The sequence below is a fragment of the Malaclemys terrapin genome, chromosome 24, assembly GCF_027887155.1.
Source record: "Malaclemys terrapin pileata isolate rMalTer1 chromosome 24, rMalTer1.hap1, whole genome shotgun sequence".
Taxonomy (NCBI): domain Eukaryota; kingdom Metazoa; phylum Chordata; order Testudines; family Emydidae; genus Malaclemys; species Malaclemys terrapin.
This window is the reverse complement of record NC_071528.1, coordinates 14337503-14353424: the sequence shown is the minus strand read 5'-3', so window position 1 is coordinate 14353424 and position 15922 is coordinate 14337503. Positions and strand designations below refer to the sequence as shown.

Below are 15922 nucleotides of genomic sequence, written 5' to 3'. Positions count from 1 at the left end.
CTCGCACCGCCCCCTCAGCTCCCATTGGCCATTCCTCTGCCTAGGAGCCGGAGGGAGATGCCAGCAGCTTCCCAGGACTCGCGTGGAGCCAAGTAGAGAGCCTGCCAGTGCCACCGAGCGGACATTTAATGGCCCGGTCGGCGGCGCTGACCGGAGCCGCCAGGGTCCCTTTTCTACTGGGCGTTCCAGTCGAAAACCAGACACCTGGCAACGCTACACACAACAGAACCATCCGTGCCAGGCTTCGCCCCTCCCATCGCCTGGAGCTATGCCCAGGAAACTCTCCCCCGCCAGCCGCCAGCCAAGCTGCAGGACACTTGTTATAAAGAACACTCATTTATTCTCCGGACGTTGCGTCAGTTCTCAGTGGAGGGATGGGAGGAAGGGAGAGCAAAGAAAACCCACCCACCCCCCTGGGAAGCTTCAGTATTCTTTGGGTTAAGGCCCCACCGGGCCGGGGGAAGGGGCAGAATCAGTGTCTGGAGGGGACAGGAGCAGGGACCCACACGCTTCCCGGTACGGGCCTGCGTACGAAGGCCGAACGGCACAGGGAACAGAGCGAGCCAGGTGATGCACCGTGCAGCACGTCACAGCTACAACACGCAGCACAGGCGACTCCAGCCCAGGACACGGCTGATTGAAACAACTTTTTCCAACCGCTGGGGAGGAACTACCGATTGCCCAGCTGCAGCCCTGCTCGGGCAGATCCAGGGAGGGTTGTATGTTGGGCCTCTACCAGCCCCCCGTGCCCATCTGGCCGTGCCAAGTCCTACATGAACCAAGCCACAGGCCTGAATGGAAAGGGCCCAGTTCAGTTAGTAACTATCAGCCGTGTCCTGCAAGGGGGGGTAGCCACACACACACACACACACACGCCCTCCTGAGCTTTTCTACAGCTGCCCCAGAGCCACCCGGGGGGCTGACGCTCTGATCCTTCAAGCTGGTTTATCTCCCGCTTTGCCCCCTGCCAGCTTAGTCCATAGGGCAAACAGACTCACAAGGAGCAGGGGCGGGTGGGGAGCAGACACCGCTTCTCTCTGCTCTCAGCCCTGCCAGTCAATATATCCACCAACCAGACCGTTAGCAGCAAGGGACTGGGCTGGAGCTGAGGAGGCCAGAGATCCCCTGCGGGCCCAGCTGAGAACACCAGACTCATCCCCCTCGTACTGTCTGCTTCTGCATCGGAGCCCCAGAGCTCGCTAGGCACCACTCCATTGACTTTACGGGGCCACAGCTGGTTACGCCAGGGCAGATCTGGCCCCCGAGCTCTGGAGTGGGGATGTGCAGGACACCCGTCTCCTGTGCTTAGGGCCGCCGGTGAAACAGGGGCTGGGCCTGGGATGCGAGCCAAGCTCCTCATGCGAGACACCCTACCCATTTCCTGCTGCGTTTGGACCTTCGGCCCCAGAGACGCAGTGTCTGGGCATCGGCCAAGCCAGTGACATCCTGCCCCAGGATTCGGGCACCCAGGTGGCAATGTGCCCGTTAGTCAAGGAGGCAGAAATTCCCCCCTCAACCCCAGAGACACACCGGTCTGGCGGCCTTCTGGCAGTTGCTTTCTCGGAGGTAGCCGCCCCAAAGGGATCCCTGCAGCAGCTCGAAATGCTTATCGCCGCCACGGGGAAGGGAGGAGCTGTGGGAAAAGCTTCTGATATCCCAAGAATGGCAAATGGGCCAAACCAGTTGGGACAGGACCAGAAGCCAGTGAGCCGTTCAGCATCTCTGTGCACCTCATGCATGCTAGCCAACCGTAAGTCCTGCTGAGGCTCGTTCCTGGAAGTCCCGCCCCCTGGAGCCGGGACTTCCTGGAATAGGCCTCAAGAGCAAGAAAGAGGTGATGGGTCTGGAGCATTCAGGGCACAGCAGCGAAGACCTAGATGGGCGGCATCACCCGCCGATGCCCTAGCACCTTCAACCTCGCATTACATCCCTCCCCGATGCCCCCTCCCCTCGGATTCCAGGGTCCGCTCAGACACTCTGATAGACTTGCAGCTTCTTCCCGCAGTGCAGGTCCGGCTCGTGAATGGCCCGCCACATCACCAGCATCTCGTAGGGCACGAAGCGGTGCACCAGCAGCAACTCCTTGTAGTAGCAGGGATCAAAAGACTCCAGCTTGGAGGAGGGCACCCTGACGCCCACGGTCCGGATGCCCATGTGGGAGGCCGGGGCCAGCCCAGCTTTCTGCAGGCACATGCCCAGGTAGACGTCGTCTATGGGGAAGAGCTCGATGCCCAGCGACTCCTTGTAGATGGTGCGGGCAGTGAAGCCGGACAGGAGTATCCCGCCGCCCGCGCAGTAGGGCGGGTAGGAGTTGGTGGTGGAGACCTGCTCGGGCACGTAGTACTTGCTCCACTTCTCGCGGATGGGGCCCACGTTGGCGATCAGCTGCCCCACGTAGAGGTGCCCGTCGCCGTCGTTGGCGCCCCGCATGCCCAGCAGGTACTGCACCACGTTGTCCGTGTTGGCGAAGACGTCGTCGTCCCCGTTGAAGAGGAAGCGGGCGCCGGGGCAGCGGGCCTCCAGCCAGCCGTGGAACAGCACCTGCTTGAGGGTCAGGTTGAAGAAGCTGTCAAGGAACGCCCACTGCAGCACGTCCCCATACTCCGCCGCCTCCAGCCGCAGCAGCCGGTTCAGTTTCCAGGCCTCCCGCGCATCCCCCGCCTCCCCGGAGAGGAAGAGCCTGCGGATCCGGACCCCTTGGTACGTCCTCTCCTCCCCCCAGGTCTTGCGGATGATCTCCCGCCGCTCGTAATTCCCGGGCGACGACTTGATGGCCAGGAGGAGGAAGACCCCTGGGGAACCCTCGGCCCCCCCGCACTTGTCGGGGGCGTCCAGCAGCTGGGGGAATTCCTTGCAGTGCTTGTAGCGCAGGAAGTCCTGTATGTGGCCGGGCAGGTCAGCGAAGCCGGAGATGTCGGCCACCGAGGAGTTCTCCTTGCACTCGGGGACGTGACGCGGGGTGGTGGGGACGCTGGGCGTGGGAGTGGAGGGGCTGGTACTGCTGACTCTTGTGACAGCCTTCCTCACGTGCTCGCCCTCGTTGGTCACGAAGAGGAAGAGGAGGCCGCCGATCCCCACCACCGTCAGGATGAGGACCTCAGGTTTGCAGCCCCGGCGGGACAGCATCTTCCTCTGCAGGAGAGACAGAGATGGGAGCTGAGAACCAACACACGGCTGCACCTCCAACCATTCGTCCCATCCCTGCCCTGCTGGGGGCGCAAGCACCTCCTGCTGCCCGAGCCGGCTGCCCTGCATCCCCTGGGCTCCTCTCTCCACTCCTCTCCCCTCGGTTAGTCTTGGCCCCAAAGCTCGACTCCAAAAGCCATTTTTAGGCACCTGATTTGAAGCGGCCGGATTTTCAGAGGTGCCAAGCGACCACTGTCATTGATGGAAAGCCTGGCTGTTAAAGCCAGCCTGGCATCCCCACCCGCTTCCCAGCAACAGCCCCTGACTGTTTACTCGAGGGGTGGATGGGCAGGTTGAGAAAAGGCGACTGCACGAACACCAGTTCGGGGCATTTCTCCATTACCACCGCCCCGGCCGATCAGCTTAGGAGAGTAGCTCACAATAAGTGCCGGGAATTAGACGTCGCTCCATTGCTGCAGGGATTTGGAAATCAGATTCCCAACACACCTGGGGGAAAACGTACTGCACACCCTGGACATCATGACCAGGGCACCCTGCAGAACGTCACGGCAACGCCGGGGGCAGAAGGCAGCTCCTCCTCCCACCTAGACTAAGGGAGAAGCTCCATGAAGCAATATAGGCCCTATGACACACAGTCTAGGGGTTCCGGTTCCACCCAATAGAAGGCAACGGTGCACACACACACACACACACACACACACACACACGCACAGTTGTACATGTAGACCTTTTCCTTTCTGAATCAGCTTCTTTCTTCTTCCACCATCAGACACCCGATCACAGCAACTATGCTCATCATGTCCTAATGGTCTCACACGGGAGAAGGGGGGGAGCTGCAGAGCACCATTTAAAGTGGGGTGTAGATTTGCCCCATCCCCACCTCCCGCCCCCCCAGCAGCCTCATCCCCCATGGCCCAGTAACCCCTGCACCCACCCCCTTCCTGGAGTCTCAGTCCTCGAGGGAGCGCCTCTGCTGTCCCTCCCTGCCCCTTCCTCACCTTACCCCTTGGGTGACGGGTCCGCCCCCTTCCCAGCTGGCCCTGGAACTGAGAGGAGCTGCCCTGGTTTTGGCAGGTGGCAGGTGAGGACCTGGCCTGCTCCTCTGGCAGAGCAGAATCTGGGTGCCAGTCCCGGCACGCCCCCGGCCGTGATGTGTGCAGCTCCTACTCGCCCGATCTCTGTGCTCGCAGCTGCACAGGCACCCGGCAAAAAAAACCGCCAGCAAATGACATCTCGAGGCTGGCCAGAGAGTACAAAAACCAGGCGGGCCAGTCCAAAACCGGCCCCGTCAGTCCAAAACCGGCCGGGTGGCTACCTGATCTCATGGACATGCTAAACACTGGTCAGGCCACAGGCTGGGTGCCTCCCCGCCCCAGCTCCACGGCCTATGGGCACACACAGACACTAGCACGCTAGCCCCAGGCCACCTTCTGTGCACCCCCTCAAAGCCTACTGACAAAGAAGGCGGCCCTACAATTAAGGGGCTGAACAAGGAGCCAGAGGTTTCACTCAGTGGGTAGGTCACTGCAGCGCTCTGGGGTGTTGCCATCACTACAGAAAACCAAGGGAGAAATTGACTCACTCAGCCACATTGCTGCAAAACCACAGAGGAAACAGGAGCCGGCCTCATGCTCTCAAGCCGCACGCACCACATGCCCCCTGTCTCCAGCAGCATTTCACAGGGACAGAACTACCCCTGCTTGCTCTCTCGCCGGGCACTTTGGGGTCAGCGAAGACAAAGCCTGTGCCTTAGTTCCCCACGGGTAAAACGGGGTAATCGTCCTTCCTTGGTCTGCCTGGTCTCCTTGGACTGCAGGCTCTGCCTCTGGCCTCCCTACCGGGGTGGCAGCATGCACCTAATTAACGAGCAGTCCCTCGCCAAGCCCCAGATAGAGCTCTGGCCACCTCATAGAAACACCAGAGACAGCGTTGTCTAGTGGGGGAAGCAGCAGGCTGGGAACCTGGCGTGCAGCCTCAGCAAAACAAAAAAAACCCACTCGCTCTGGGTCTCAGCTGGCTTGGTAACCCAGCCCGACTTCCCGGGAGTTTGCAAGGATTAGTCCATGTTTGCAGAGCTTGCCGACACCCAGCAATGTCGCCCTGAATAGCAAATTGTGGACATTGGCAGGGCATCTAAAGAAAACCAGAAATCAGATCTTCAGTAAGCTGCGTTGCTAACGTATTTGCTATCAATGGGTCCCAACGCATGGTACAGACTTAACAAATTAACCCTCGCAATGCCACCCACCAGGTGGTGGCCACTTTTAGCCCCACGCTACAGCCAGGGGAAAAGATTTGCCCAAAGGTCACAGTCAGTAGAAGGAACAGAACCCAGGAGTCCTGACCACTGGCCTCCCACCAGACTTCACACTTCCTCCCAGCGCCAGGAACAGAACCCAGAAGTAGAACCAAGTGAATTGATTTGTCAATTGGCGGGGGGACAAACTGAAAAAGAAAAAGAAAAAGAAAAAGAAAAAAAATTGTTTCAGTTTGAACCCAATCTGAATGTGTCCAGTTTTTCCTCACCAAATATTTGTTTGTTTTAAGTCAAATTAAACATTTTGTTTGTTACAAAATAATTTGAGGGGGGGGGTGTTTTTTCCCTTTTTTTGGTTTCAATTTGCTACCGTTCTAAATGACATACCATCATCAAACAAAAACTTGAAAGGTTTCATTTCAAAATGGATGAAACAGTTTTGACGTCTTTAGGAAAATATAGAATTTTTTTCAGCTCAAACTATTCACTGAATTCGACCCAAATTTGCAAATAGTTTTAGTGCCTGGGGGGGGTGGGGGGAATGCATTTTTGGTGAATTTATTGTTCATTGAAAAAGTTTCCCCCAGCTCGCCCCAGAAGTTCCAAATCGTCTAGGGAAATGGTAAAAATATTTGGGGGTTTCCTCCCCATATCCCTCAACATTTTCTCTTTCCTCTTCTCTTCCCCCAACAAAAAATCCGGAAATAAAAAAAAATCAGTTTTCAGAAAAGATGATTTTGTATTTTTTTTATACACTAAAAGAAAATCCCCAAATTAAAACATTTTAGCAACAATTTTCATCTTTCCAACGCACAAAAGAAAAAGGGAAATCTCCTCCCCCACCCAAGGTGTTTTTCTGTCTCCTGGCCCAGCTGCTCCCCGGCACACGGACTGCTGCTCGGTCCCAGCTCCCGGGCCTCTGCCTGCCCGCGGGAGCCGCTGCTCGCGAACCTCCGAGCACGGCCAGGGGGCTACCCTGGGCCAGGCGTTGCGCAGACACAGGTGCCACCTGCCCAGGTTGCCCATATGGGGAAGCCGAGCTGATCCTGGCATCCTCGGGTGGCTCTCCCAAGCATTGGCAGCCCCCGCGGCTTCCTGGCAGTGCTGGGTCTTGTCCCCTCTCCCCCTGAGCAGGTCCCCTCGGGGCAAGTTTGTGGGCAGTCTGGTCCTCTGCCCACGCTACTCTGCCATTGTTAGCAGCCTATCCAGGCATTCCCTGGATGTACCCACGGGGCACAAGGCCTAGTGCTTCTCAATGTCCCACCTGTAATAGCTGGTGGGTTAGAGCCACACACACACACACCCCCCCCGGGCTCTCTGTGGCTTGCATTGGCATCACCTTACCCTGGCGTTCCACACTAGATCACTTTCCCGGCACGCTGCCACGTGCGTCACCCCCGTTTGGCCCAGCCCCCCCTTCTGCCTGTCAGAGGATTTGGGGGGCAGTTCTGATCAGGAAAAGGGGGGATTCTCTGGCGTCATCCTGAAAGCAGCAGAACGACTCAGAAACATGGACGCCGTCTCGTTTGGGAGTCTGCATTCATCCCTGCGGCTGCCACTGGCCGCTTCCTGGGAGCCTAGGTCTGGGTCTCTCAAACCTCCCATTCCTGCCCTCTCTGCTGGACGACAGCCCCTGGGATTGGGTTTGGCAGCGTTCGGTTTTTCGCATGCCGACTGAGAAGAGCGATGTTCATTTTTAAGCCTTTTTTTTTTTTAAATCATCCATTTTCAGATTCGTGAGAATCTCCCGGGGGCTCGGACAATTATCTAATGTTGAGATTCAAAAAGTTCCAGCTTCGGAGCCATTAACACACCAATTGTCAGCGTCACATGTCAAGCTAGCCAAAGGGAACCGCCTTCACGCCCACCCAACCTTCTCCAGCAGCACCGCTCTTGCTTTGCTGCTCCGTGAACTTCAATCAGCGGCTCTGGAAATATTTCACTGGATTGTGTGAAAAATGGACATTTCCTGATCCCCATGGAAGGCCTGGCCTCAAGAAGGCACCCCTGTGTCTCTAACACACAAAACGTTTCTAGCCTGCACAGTTCCCATAGAAGCACCAAACACAACCTGTGGAGCAAGGCCGGCAGAGAGTCAGACAATCGCTCTGGGAGTGGGAGCTGCCCTGAGCGTCACTGACATAGTGACAACTGCCTGAATCTGCCGAGAGCCGGAGACAATTGCTCCAAAGGGGGGGGGGGGGGGGGGAGCTGCCCCATACATCTCGAGCTATTAACTCCAAAACCAACTGCTCTGAGAGTATTCTCCCCCCCCCCCCACACACACACACACACTAGGCTAATCCTGGGAAAAGGGCATTGACACCCCCCCATCACTGTCACTCAAAGTGGGGAGCAGGGCCGTGGCACAGGGAGAGGCCGATTGTACAGGAGCAGAGCTGCGCGGGAGCCCTCCAGCTGTAGCATGCCTAGGGGCTTGCCTTTGCCTCGCCATGCACCGACCCGCTCACCGTAATAAACCACATTCCTCACCGGGGATAGAGACGCGTGCCAGCTCGGAGGGTGCCAACTCTGACGGGCCGAGTCACCCAGCCGCAGAGAGCAGCATCTCAACGCGGGAGGGACGGTGCTGGCTACTTCAGTCAAAGAGCCGCACTTTGGGGGCCTGCCGAGCAGTGGAAAGGGGCCACCTCCCCCCCCCCCGTAGCTATGGTGATGCCAACCTGGCAAATCCCCCTGCGCCGCTCCAGTCTCCGCGACTCGCTGGAGCCCTGCTAGGTGTATTTATTCTCCAGGGGCACACCGCATACCTGTCCAATTAGCCGAGCCCCAAGCCAGATCTGCAAGCCAGCATCTCCCAGGATGTTTGCTTAACACCAGTTAAACTTTGCTTCATCAAGCTGGCCCCGTGACAGGCAGAGCCGGGCTGTTACTTCAAATGGAATCTTCCTGATGCCAAGGAGTGCCAAGTACCTCTCGCAAGGCGTCACGTGTCCCGTGCCAGCTGCCACGTGCCCCCACAGGAGCCCACGTCCCTGGCAGAACTTCAGCCCTCGTGCAGGACCGGGCCCTAAGCAGCTTGCGCCGCCCCTGGGCTGGGCTGCAGGGACCGCCCTGGGCCTCAGACCCGTTTGCACCAGCCTAGCTGGTCCCAACTCACGGCTAGCAACCCCCCCACACACCACAAAGCCCCTCCCCCCAGTTCCTGGGCCAGCTCACGCTGGAAGCCCAGGGAGGGGCCTGTCCCCGGTCCTGGTCGGGGATGGCTCAGCCTCAGGGATGCCCTGGGCAGATGGAGGCCAGCGGCGAGGCAGCGAAGCCTGGCGTGAGGGGTCAGGGAGCAGAAGTGGCAAGATCGAGGGAGCTTTGAAGAGGGTGGAAGCAAGGAAACGCCCGTCACCAAAATCCCCCTTCGCCCAGGGCTGGGCCCCTTTGCAACCCAGCACCTTGGCACACCTGTGCTCCCCCCTCAGCAGCCACCGCCGCCCACTGGAGCAGCCAGATGCAGAGCAGAGGAACGTGTTCGTTTGACGGCTAGAGCCGTACCGGGCAGAGGTCTTGCCCGGCACGCGATGCAGCCACCTCTTGGGTGGGTCACAGCGCTGCTGCTCCCGAGTGAAACAGAGCCCCGCATCCAACCCAGACCGCTGGGGCGTGGAACGGAAGAGCCGAGTGGGCCTCAGCCAGGGGACAGCCCTGCTCTTTGCAGAAAGGTGCTGTGGGGGACGTTAATCCCGGGTTTTAAATGTCAGCCAACAGCCTGCTCACACCAGGACACTGCTGAAGGGAGACAGCACCTTCCTGCGAGGGCTCCTGTCCCCACACTTACCCCGCCCCGCCCTGCTTAGTGTCGGGGAGCGGCCGGCTCAGCAGATAACCCTCTGCTGACTCCAGGGCCTCCTGGAGCATGGGAATTCCCCCTCCCTCCAACCCAAGGCCCGGAAGCCACTGCCCCCCTGCAAGGCAGCACTGGACGGAGAGAGCCCCCACCCCGTGTAGATAAATCTCTGATAATTTGCATATGACTTTACATTGTGCCTCTTCATATAACCTTGTGGTGGGTCTACCCACGTGTGACCTCTGTTTTCATGGGACTTTGTATCAAAGCCTCATTTAGAAACTTTGCATTGCCCTTGGTATAATATTATAGCCCCTAAGGATAGAATAAGATAGAAGAAAAATTCTTTTTGCTAGCAGTAGAACAAGAGCTCTCACCCCCCCCCCCACTCTTAATCAATTGCCCTGTTGAATGAATGAGGTGTGGATGAGCAAGGCATGGAAGGCAGCACCTCCAGACAGCCTCAACTGTTGGAGAGGGGCTGGGAGCCAGACCCAAGGACAATAAAACGTGTCAAGTGGGCTCATTAAAGACAAGCAAACATACCGACGGCCTCGGGGGTTAGAAGCAAGCACCTTCTTTTGGAAACACCCTCTTTGCAGCATTGGGACAACACTCAAAAGAAAGCAGCACAAAGGACCAATGGACACAGACACAGAGTTTGAATCTGGTCTAGATTTGCATAAGAGGGAAGCTGCTATAAAAGTGAGGTGTCTTGCAAAGGACCCCGGGTCTCGTCTTGTCAACATGGAAGCATCGATCCGGATCGGCAGAAGCCCGGCTCCACCCCCTCCCCCATCTAACTCACCTGGCCAGTGAAGTTAAGGGGAGCAACTAATTGGTAACAACAAGACGGAGTGTGTTTGTGTGTGTGTGTGTGTGTAAGTGTAATATATTATATGCATATAATACAGTGTTAATGAATACATGTATTACTAATAAATGTGGCGTTTTGTCTTATTCCCCCTGAAAAGATCCTGTGCAGTACTTTAAGTACAACACTCGAACCCAACTATTTAGCTTAGCCCTTAGCTCCCTGGAACACAGAGAATCTGCCCTGCACCCCCTGGCAGCCCAAAGGGCAGGAATCGCCCCACGATGCCCCCAGCCTGGGCCCCGGGCCAGCACTCCGGGCAGCCGGCTCTGTAGCAGCACCAAGCTGAGCTGGCCTGGCCTGGCCACTCAATAGGAGTCGGTGCCGTGCCAGCCTGTTGACACCAGGCCCAGCCCCCAGGTCCCAGGATGTGGGTCGGGCATCGGGGACAGCTGGGAGTCTGCCAGCCTCTTGCTTATCCCCATCACTGGTGCGGCTAATTCCTGGGTCCCCACCTGCCTGGGTGAGCCAGGCGTCCAACAGGCCTGGGTCTGCCGAGGAGTCACTCCTGCTTCCCCGGCCGAGCCCCCAGAACCAAGTCAGGATCCACCCCTGGGGACAAAGCAGCTGAGTTCTGCCCCACAGGATCCCTTAAAGCCCTTAGCTCTTTAACCCTTTAATACCCAGCCTTGGGGTCAATGGGATGTCCTCATCTCCCGTCTCCTAGGCTGTCCAAGGCTCTAGCCCCGCTCCTGGGGCCTGTCTACACTACCCCTTTTACCATGCTCTGGAGCAGACCTGAGCAACTTGTCCAAAGCCCACGTCTGCTGCTAGCTCCCGGCCTGGGGCTCAGAGCGCACCTCACCCTCCCGACAGACCGGGGAAGGAGCTCGCTCACCCTACAGCCCGGCGGCTCCTGCGCTGGGGGAAATTGTGCGACGTCGGCGATGGGAAAGACAAAATAAAGAAGATAGAGGAGCAGGAGCTGGGGAGGAGAGGCAGGAGTTGTCACCCAGAGCCACGTGTGAGTGGCATGGGATGGGCACCTGCCTGGTCAGTGCAGATTACACTTAGCTCCCTCATGCACCTGGAGCGGAGACAAAATCGAAACGGCTGCTGGTGCCATCTCAGAAACCAGCCGGGAGCTCAGGAAGCCCCCAAGGCGGGGCCAGGCTGCGACAAGGAGCTAATGCAAATTAGCAACCCCCCACCCCTCACCGCAGGAAATATGCCCCGGGGCCGGGAGGAGAGATTCCAGGGTTGGGGAGTTCGGACTCCGGGGAACCAAGGGAACAGATCCCCAGCCAGCCACACTCAGCCGAGCTCCACCGAGTCTGACCCGGCCCCATGGAACAGGTAGATAGGGGGCAACATGCGCGCACACAGACGCTAAACCCCGCGCACACGGCGAGACACCGCGCGCACAAAAATGTTCACAGAAGCACAACAATTTGCACAGAAGAAATTTTTTGTGCACACGGCCTGTCAAAAATTAGAGGGACCATTGGGCACGGGCGAGCTCGGGGAGTTTCTTCCGCCTGCCTGTCACTGGCTTTGTGGATCTGGGACCTCTCTCCTAACTGGAGGAAGGAGACACCATCTGGGCCCTGGGCCCGGGCTGTGATGGCTTTCATCGAAAACAGCGAGCGTGGGGCCGTTTGACACAGGGTGAAAATCTGCAGCCTGGAGGAGGCTTTCTGTACCTTCGGCTGGTTTTATTCCAGCCTCCCAGCCAATCACGGTACGCGTTCCTCTCAGCAAGGAGGGAAGGCAGGGAACCAGCCATGACTAGACCGGAGGCAGGGGGGAATTAGGTGCTGTATTAGAATATACTACCTGCCTCTAAGGTACCTGCTCGCCTCGCAATCTGTGATGTCTTTCTCCTCCCAACGCCCCTTACAGAGCGGGAACCACATCACAGGGCGGCTGAGATCACCCAGGCAGCCTGGAGCAGATCAGATCCCCAGCCCACTGCACTAACCACTGCACCATCCTGCCTCCCTTACAGCCTGGACTCGGCTCCCTTGGACTGGGAGCAGCTGTATGGGGAAGGTGCCTGTGCTGGGGGCCGGGGGGGGGGGGGGGGGAAGAGACGAGACCAGCATCCTGCTGTCAGGGCCTGATCATTCAGATCTTCTCTGACAAGACCTGGCTCCTGCCCCCTAACCCAGCAGATGGGGCCAGGTTTCCAAAACGCTGCGGCACCCACTATCCAGACGGGATTTTCAAAGCTCCCATTCGGGCCCCTTAGCAGCCAGACTCTGGCAATCCCCCCGGTGGGCGCGTTGCTTGGCATGATCTCTGGTGCCATCCCAAGCCAGGTCTCTCCCCCCACCAACACAAGCTCATTCCCAGTAGGAGAGAGAGGATCTCCTCCATCCCCACCGCCACCACGTCCATAGTTCACCTGGAGGGGACCCTGCTACGTCGCAGGCCTCTTTGGGGCTGGCACAGCCCGGGTCCCTTCTGCCCCAAGACGCTCCCCCCCGTCCCAGCTCCGTTTTAGCCACTCATCAGAAACAGGAGCTGGGTCATTTGTTCCATACCAGGAAGGACCACCCCCGGCTCAGGCAGGAAAACCCGGTGGCCTGTTACTGCCTGGAGCTTGAAGCCAGGAAAGAGGAGTTTATCTGGAAAGGGAAGAGGGCAGCTGTCTGGAACAACAGCAAGGAAACCTTCCTAGTCCCTGCCCCCCAATCTTGCCCCGGGGTAGCTACTTGCTGCAGAGCGAGCAGGTGAGCAGCAGGAAGGGCGGGGCTGGCCAGGGGAAATGGGGCATGAATGGCATGGCCAGAGGCACACTGATCCGGCTGGCCCTGTGCTACCAGCGTGCCCCTTCCTGTTGGGGGTGGGCCCAGGCTGCGCCACACAACTCCCCTGCCCAGTGCCCCCTGGCTCCATTATGCCCAGAGCTCCCCCACCACAAATGCACAGTGTTGTGCACACCACCACCCCTACCCAGCACCCCCCCACCAACAGCCCCACCACAGCTGCCCAGCACCCCACACAGAACCCCCCACTCATTAGTTTCCCAATACACACACATTTCCTCTCCCTCCCTCCCTGTGCCCTTCCCCACAGCCCCACCACCACAACTACACACTGCCCCACACAGACCCCCCCCGCCCAGTGCCCTGACACACACAGATCTCCCCCACTTCCCACCATCCCCCCCAGGGTCGCGGGTCAGGTCGGGTCGAGGGTGGGGGCGGGGGGCTCTCTGCCCGCTGCCGGCACCTGCAACTCCCCCCCAGCCCCGGCAGCCCTAAGACCTCCTCGCTGCCTCTGTGCCTGGGGTTGCACTGCAGTCTCCTGCCAGTGGGCGGGCGCTGGGCGCTGCCCCAGGAAGAAGAGGTGAGCGGCGCCGGTGGCACCTTGCGGTCCTTCTCCACCAGACGGTCCCGATATCGGGACGATGTACGGTCGGGTCGCGGGACAAGTCCCCTAATATCGGGACGGCTGGTCACCCTAGGGAGAGATCCCTCATTTTCCCCTCTCGGTTTCCTTTTCTACCTCAGGTATTAACCTTTAATAATGTAACTTATTTTATGCAACAAACCTTGATGCCAACTCTGCCCACATATCTACACCAGCAACACCATCACAGGACCTAACCAGATCAGCTACATCATCACCGGTTCATTCATCTGCACATCCACCAATGTGATATATGCCATCATGTGCCAGCAATGCCCCTCTGCCATGTACATTGGCCAAACTGGACAGTCTCTACGTAAAAGGATCAATGGACACAAGTCAGATATCAGGAATGGCAATATAGAAAAACCTGTAGGAGAACACTTCAACCTCCCTGGCCACACAATAGCAGATGTAAAGGTAGCCATCTTACAGCAAAAAAAACTTCAGGACCAGACTCCAAAGAGAAACTGCTGAGCTCCAGTTCATTTGCAAATTTGACACCCTCAGCTCAGGATTAAACAAAGCCTGTGAATGGCTAGCCAACTACAAAAGCAGTTTCTCCTCCCTTGGTATTCATTCACACCTCAACTGCTAGCAGAGGACCTCACCCTCCCTGATTGAACTAACCTCGTTATCTCCAGATGATTCTTGCCTGCATGTTTATACCTGCCTCTGACAATTTCCATTACATGCGTCTGATGAAGGGGGCATTCACCCACGAACGCTTATGCTCCAATACGTCTGTTAGTCTTAAGGTGCCACAGGACCCTCTGTTGCTTTTTACAGATCCAGACGAACACGGCTACCCCTCTGATACTTATTTTGTTTAGGTCCTTGAGCAGTTATCACTATTAGTCCATAAATAACATTACTCTTGTGTTTGTATCTTCCACCCTTATTCTGCAGCAATGCTTTTACCCCCCCCCCCCCATCTTCCTGTGTAGCTCACTCTGCTTCTGCAAGGCCCCCCATCTCCCCTATAACAGCTGAGCCCAGGGTAGCTACTCACCACAGAGTGAGGATTTCAACACCGCCGCTTGGCTCAAGGATCTGCCTGCTGCTGGGCACGGAGCAGTGCCTCTCACCTGCCGGCTGCCTTCAGCAGGTGACTGGAACCTGGCCGCGGCAGGCTAATGAAGCAATCAGGGTGTTTGCCCCCTCCCACTCAGGAGGAGTTCATCTGGCAGCTGTGCAGCGGCTGCTCCAGCCAGCTCCTCGGGAAGGGGCTGGGGCAGACGCCACTGGCAAAGTGCTGCCAAGGTGTGCCTCACCCGTGCGTGCCACCGGGCAGATCCCCACTCAAGGGGGCCGCTCGAAGCTAACCCTAGGGCCTCAGAGCAAAGCGTGGTCAAACGGGAGGTTCAGCCCTGTGAGGCAGTGTGGGCCAGTGGGCAGAGCCCTGCTCGGAGTGCCAGCCTGGTGCCTTCTTCCTGCTTCTGCTCCGTGACCCCGTCCCCTTGCAGTGCCTCAGTTTCCCCTCCCACCCTTTGTCTGGCTGGCCTCCTTAGATTGTATTTGTGCAGCGCCTGGCACCACCCTGCTCCCTTCTGGGGCCTCTAGGTGCTGAGGAAACTCCTCTACATTAGAAGAATCTGGCTTTTCGCAGGGAAACCCCTAAGCGAATGCCATAGCTTTAGAGCAAGCCAAGGCTGCCAAGGGCAGGAGCAGCCCAGGTGACAAGGGCGAAGAGGGGTTGAGCCTGCTCTCCCAACTCTTGCCCCGGTGAGGCTGGCACGTACTTTGCAGAGGGCAGACAGACAACCACGTCCAGCTGACGCACAAACCACAGCACCTGGGCAAGAAGCAGGGAACCCTACCGCAGGGCCAAGAGGAGCCTCTCCATTAGCTGGCAGCAGTAGTATGACTTTTATCCTTGTGGGTGACACAGAACCCCCCCCCCCTTAGGCTATAGCAGTGGGGCCTGCTTGCTATTTTGTTGCCAACACAACTGATAGGAAAGACGCTTTGTGAGTGTCGTTCCCCTGCACAAATTAACCCCAGAGGAGCCACGCAGCAGGAGGGCTGGGGCTGCCCCGCCCCCATGGCCCCTCCCCAGTGCCTCACTGGTTCTTCAGCACCTGCTCCCAATGGCAGGGACCTCCCGCTTGCCTGGGGAGCTTGTTCCCACGCCCTTGTGCTGTTCCTGCTCTCGCTGCTTTCGGAGTCAGGCAGGTGATTTGTGAGGGCTGGGGGAAGATAACAGGCCCCTGCCTCCCTGGAGCAGGAATGCTTGGAGATCCCCCGGCAAGAGGGGCCCGCCCTAGTGCCGGGAGCAGGTGGCGTGTGGCTGGGAGGTCTGTGCCCTGGAGGGCCCGGTTCCAGCCGGACCCAGCTCAGGTGGGGCGGGACTGACTGGTGCTGGTGGGAAGAGAAGCCCTTTGTCCAGCAATGAAACGGGGCCGGCCTTGGGCCAAATGGCACTGCGCTGTGCAGGGAGGCCAGGGGACACAACCTGAGCCTAGTTCCATGGGGGCCAGCTCTGTTG

At 58.2% G+C, this 15922-nt stretch overlaps 1 protein-coding gene across 10 annotated transcripts; it reads right to left on the bottom strand.

Annotated features, from left to right (window-relative positions):
- Positions 1-696: 696 nt before the first annotated feature.
- On the bottom strand, positions 697-14524 carry B3GNT3 (UDP-GlcNAc:betaGal beta-1,3-N-acetylglucosaminyltransferase 3). Of its 10 annotated transcripts, none has more exons than XM_054013865.1 (2): positions 14447-14524; positions 697-3132 (listed from the first exon to the last, which is right to left on the bottom strand). In XM_054013865.1, the coding sequence occupies exon 2, from the start codon at positions 3124-3126 to the stop codon at positions 1969-1971; it is 1158 nt and encodes a 385-aa protein (XP_053869840.1). In that variant the 5' UTR covers positions 3127-3132; positions 14447-14524; the 3' UTR covers positions 697-1968. The 10 variants fall into 10 exon arrangements, with proteins under 10 accessions (XP_053869840.1, XP_053869850.1, XP_053869846.1 ...); XM_054013875.1 differs by lacking the exon at positions 14447-14524 and adding an exon at positions 12425-12444; XM_054013871.1 differs by lacking the exon at positions 14447-14524 and adding an exon at positions 8912-9088.
- Positions 14525-15922: the final 1398 nt, after the last annotated feature.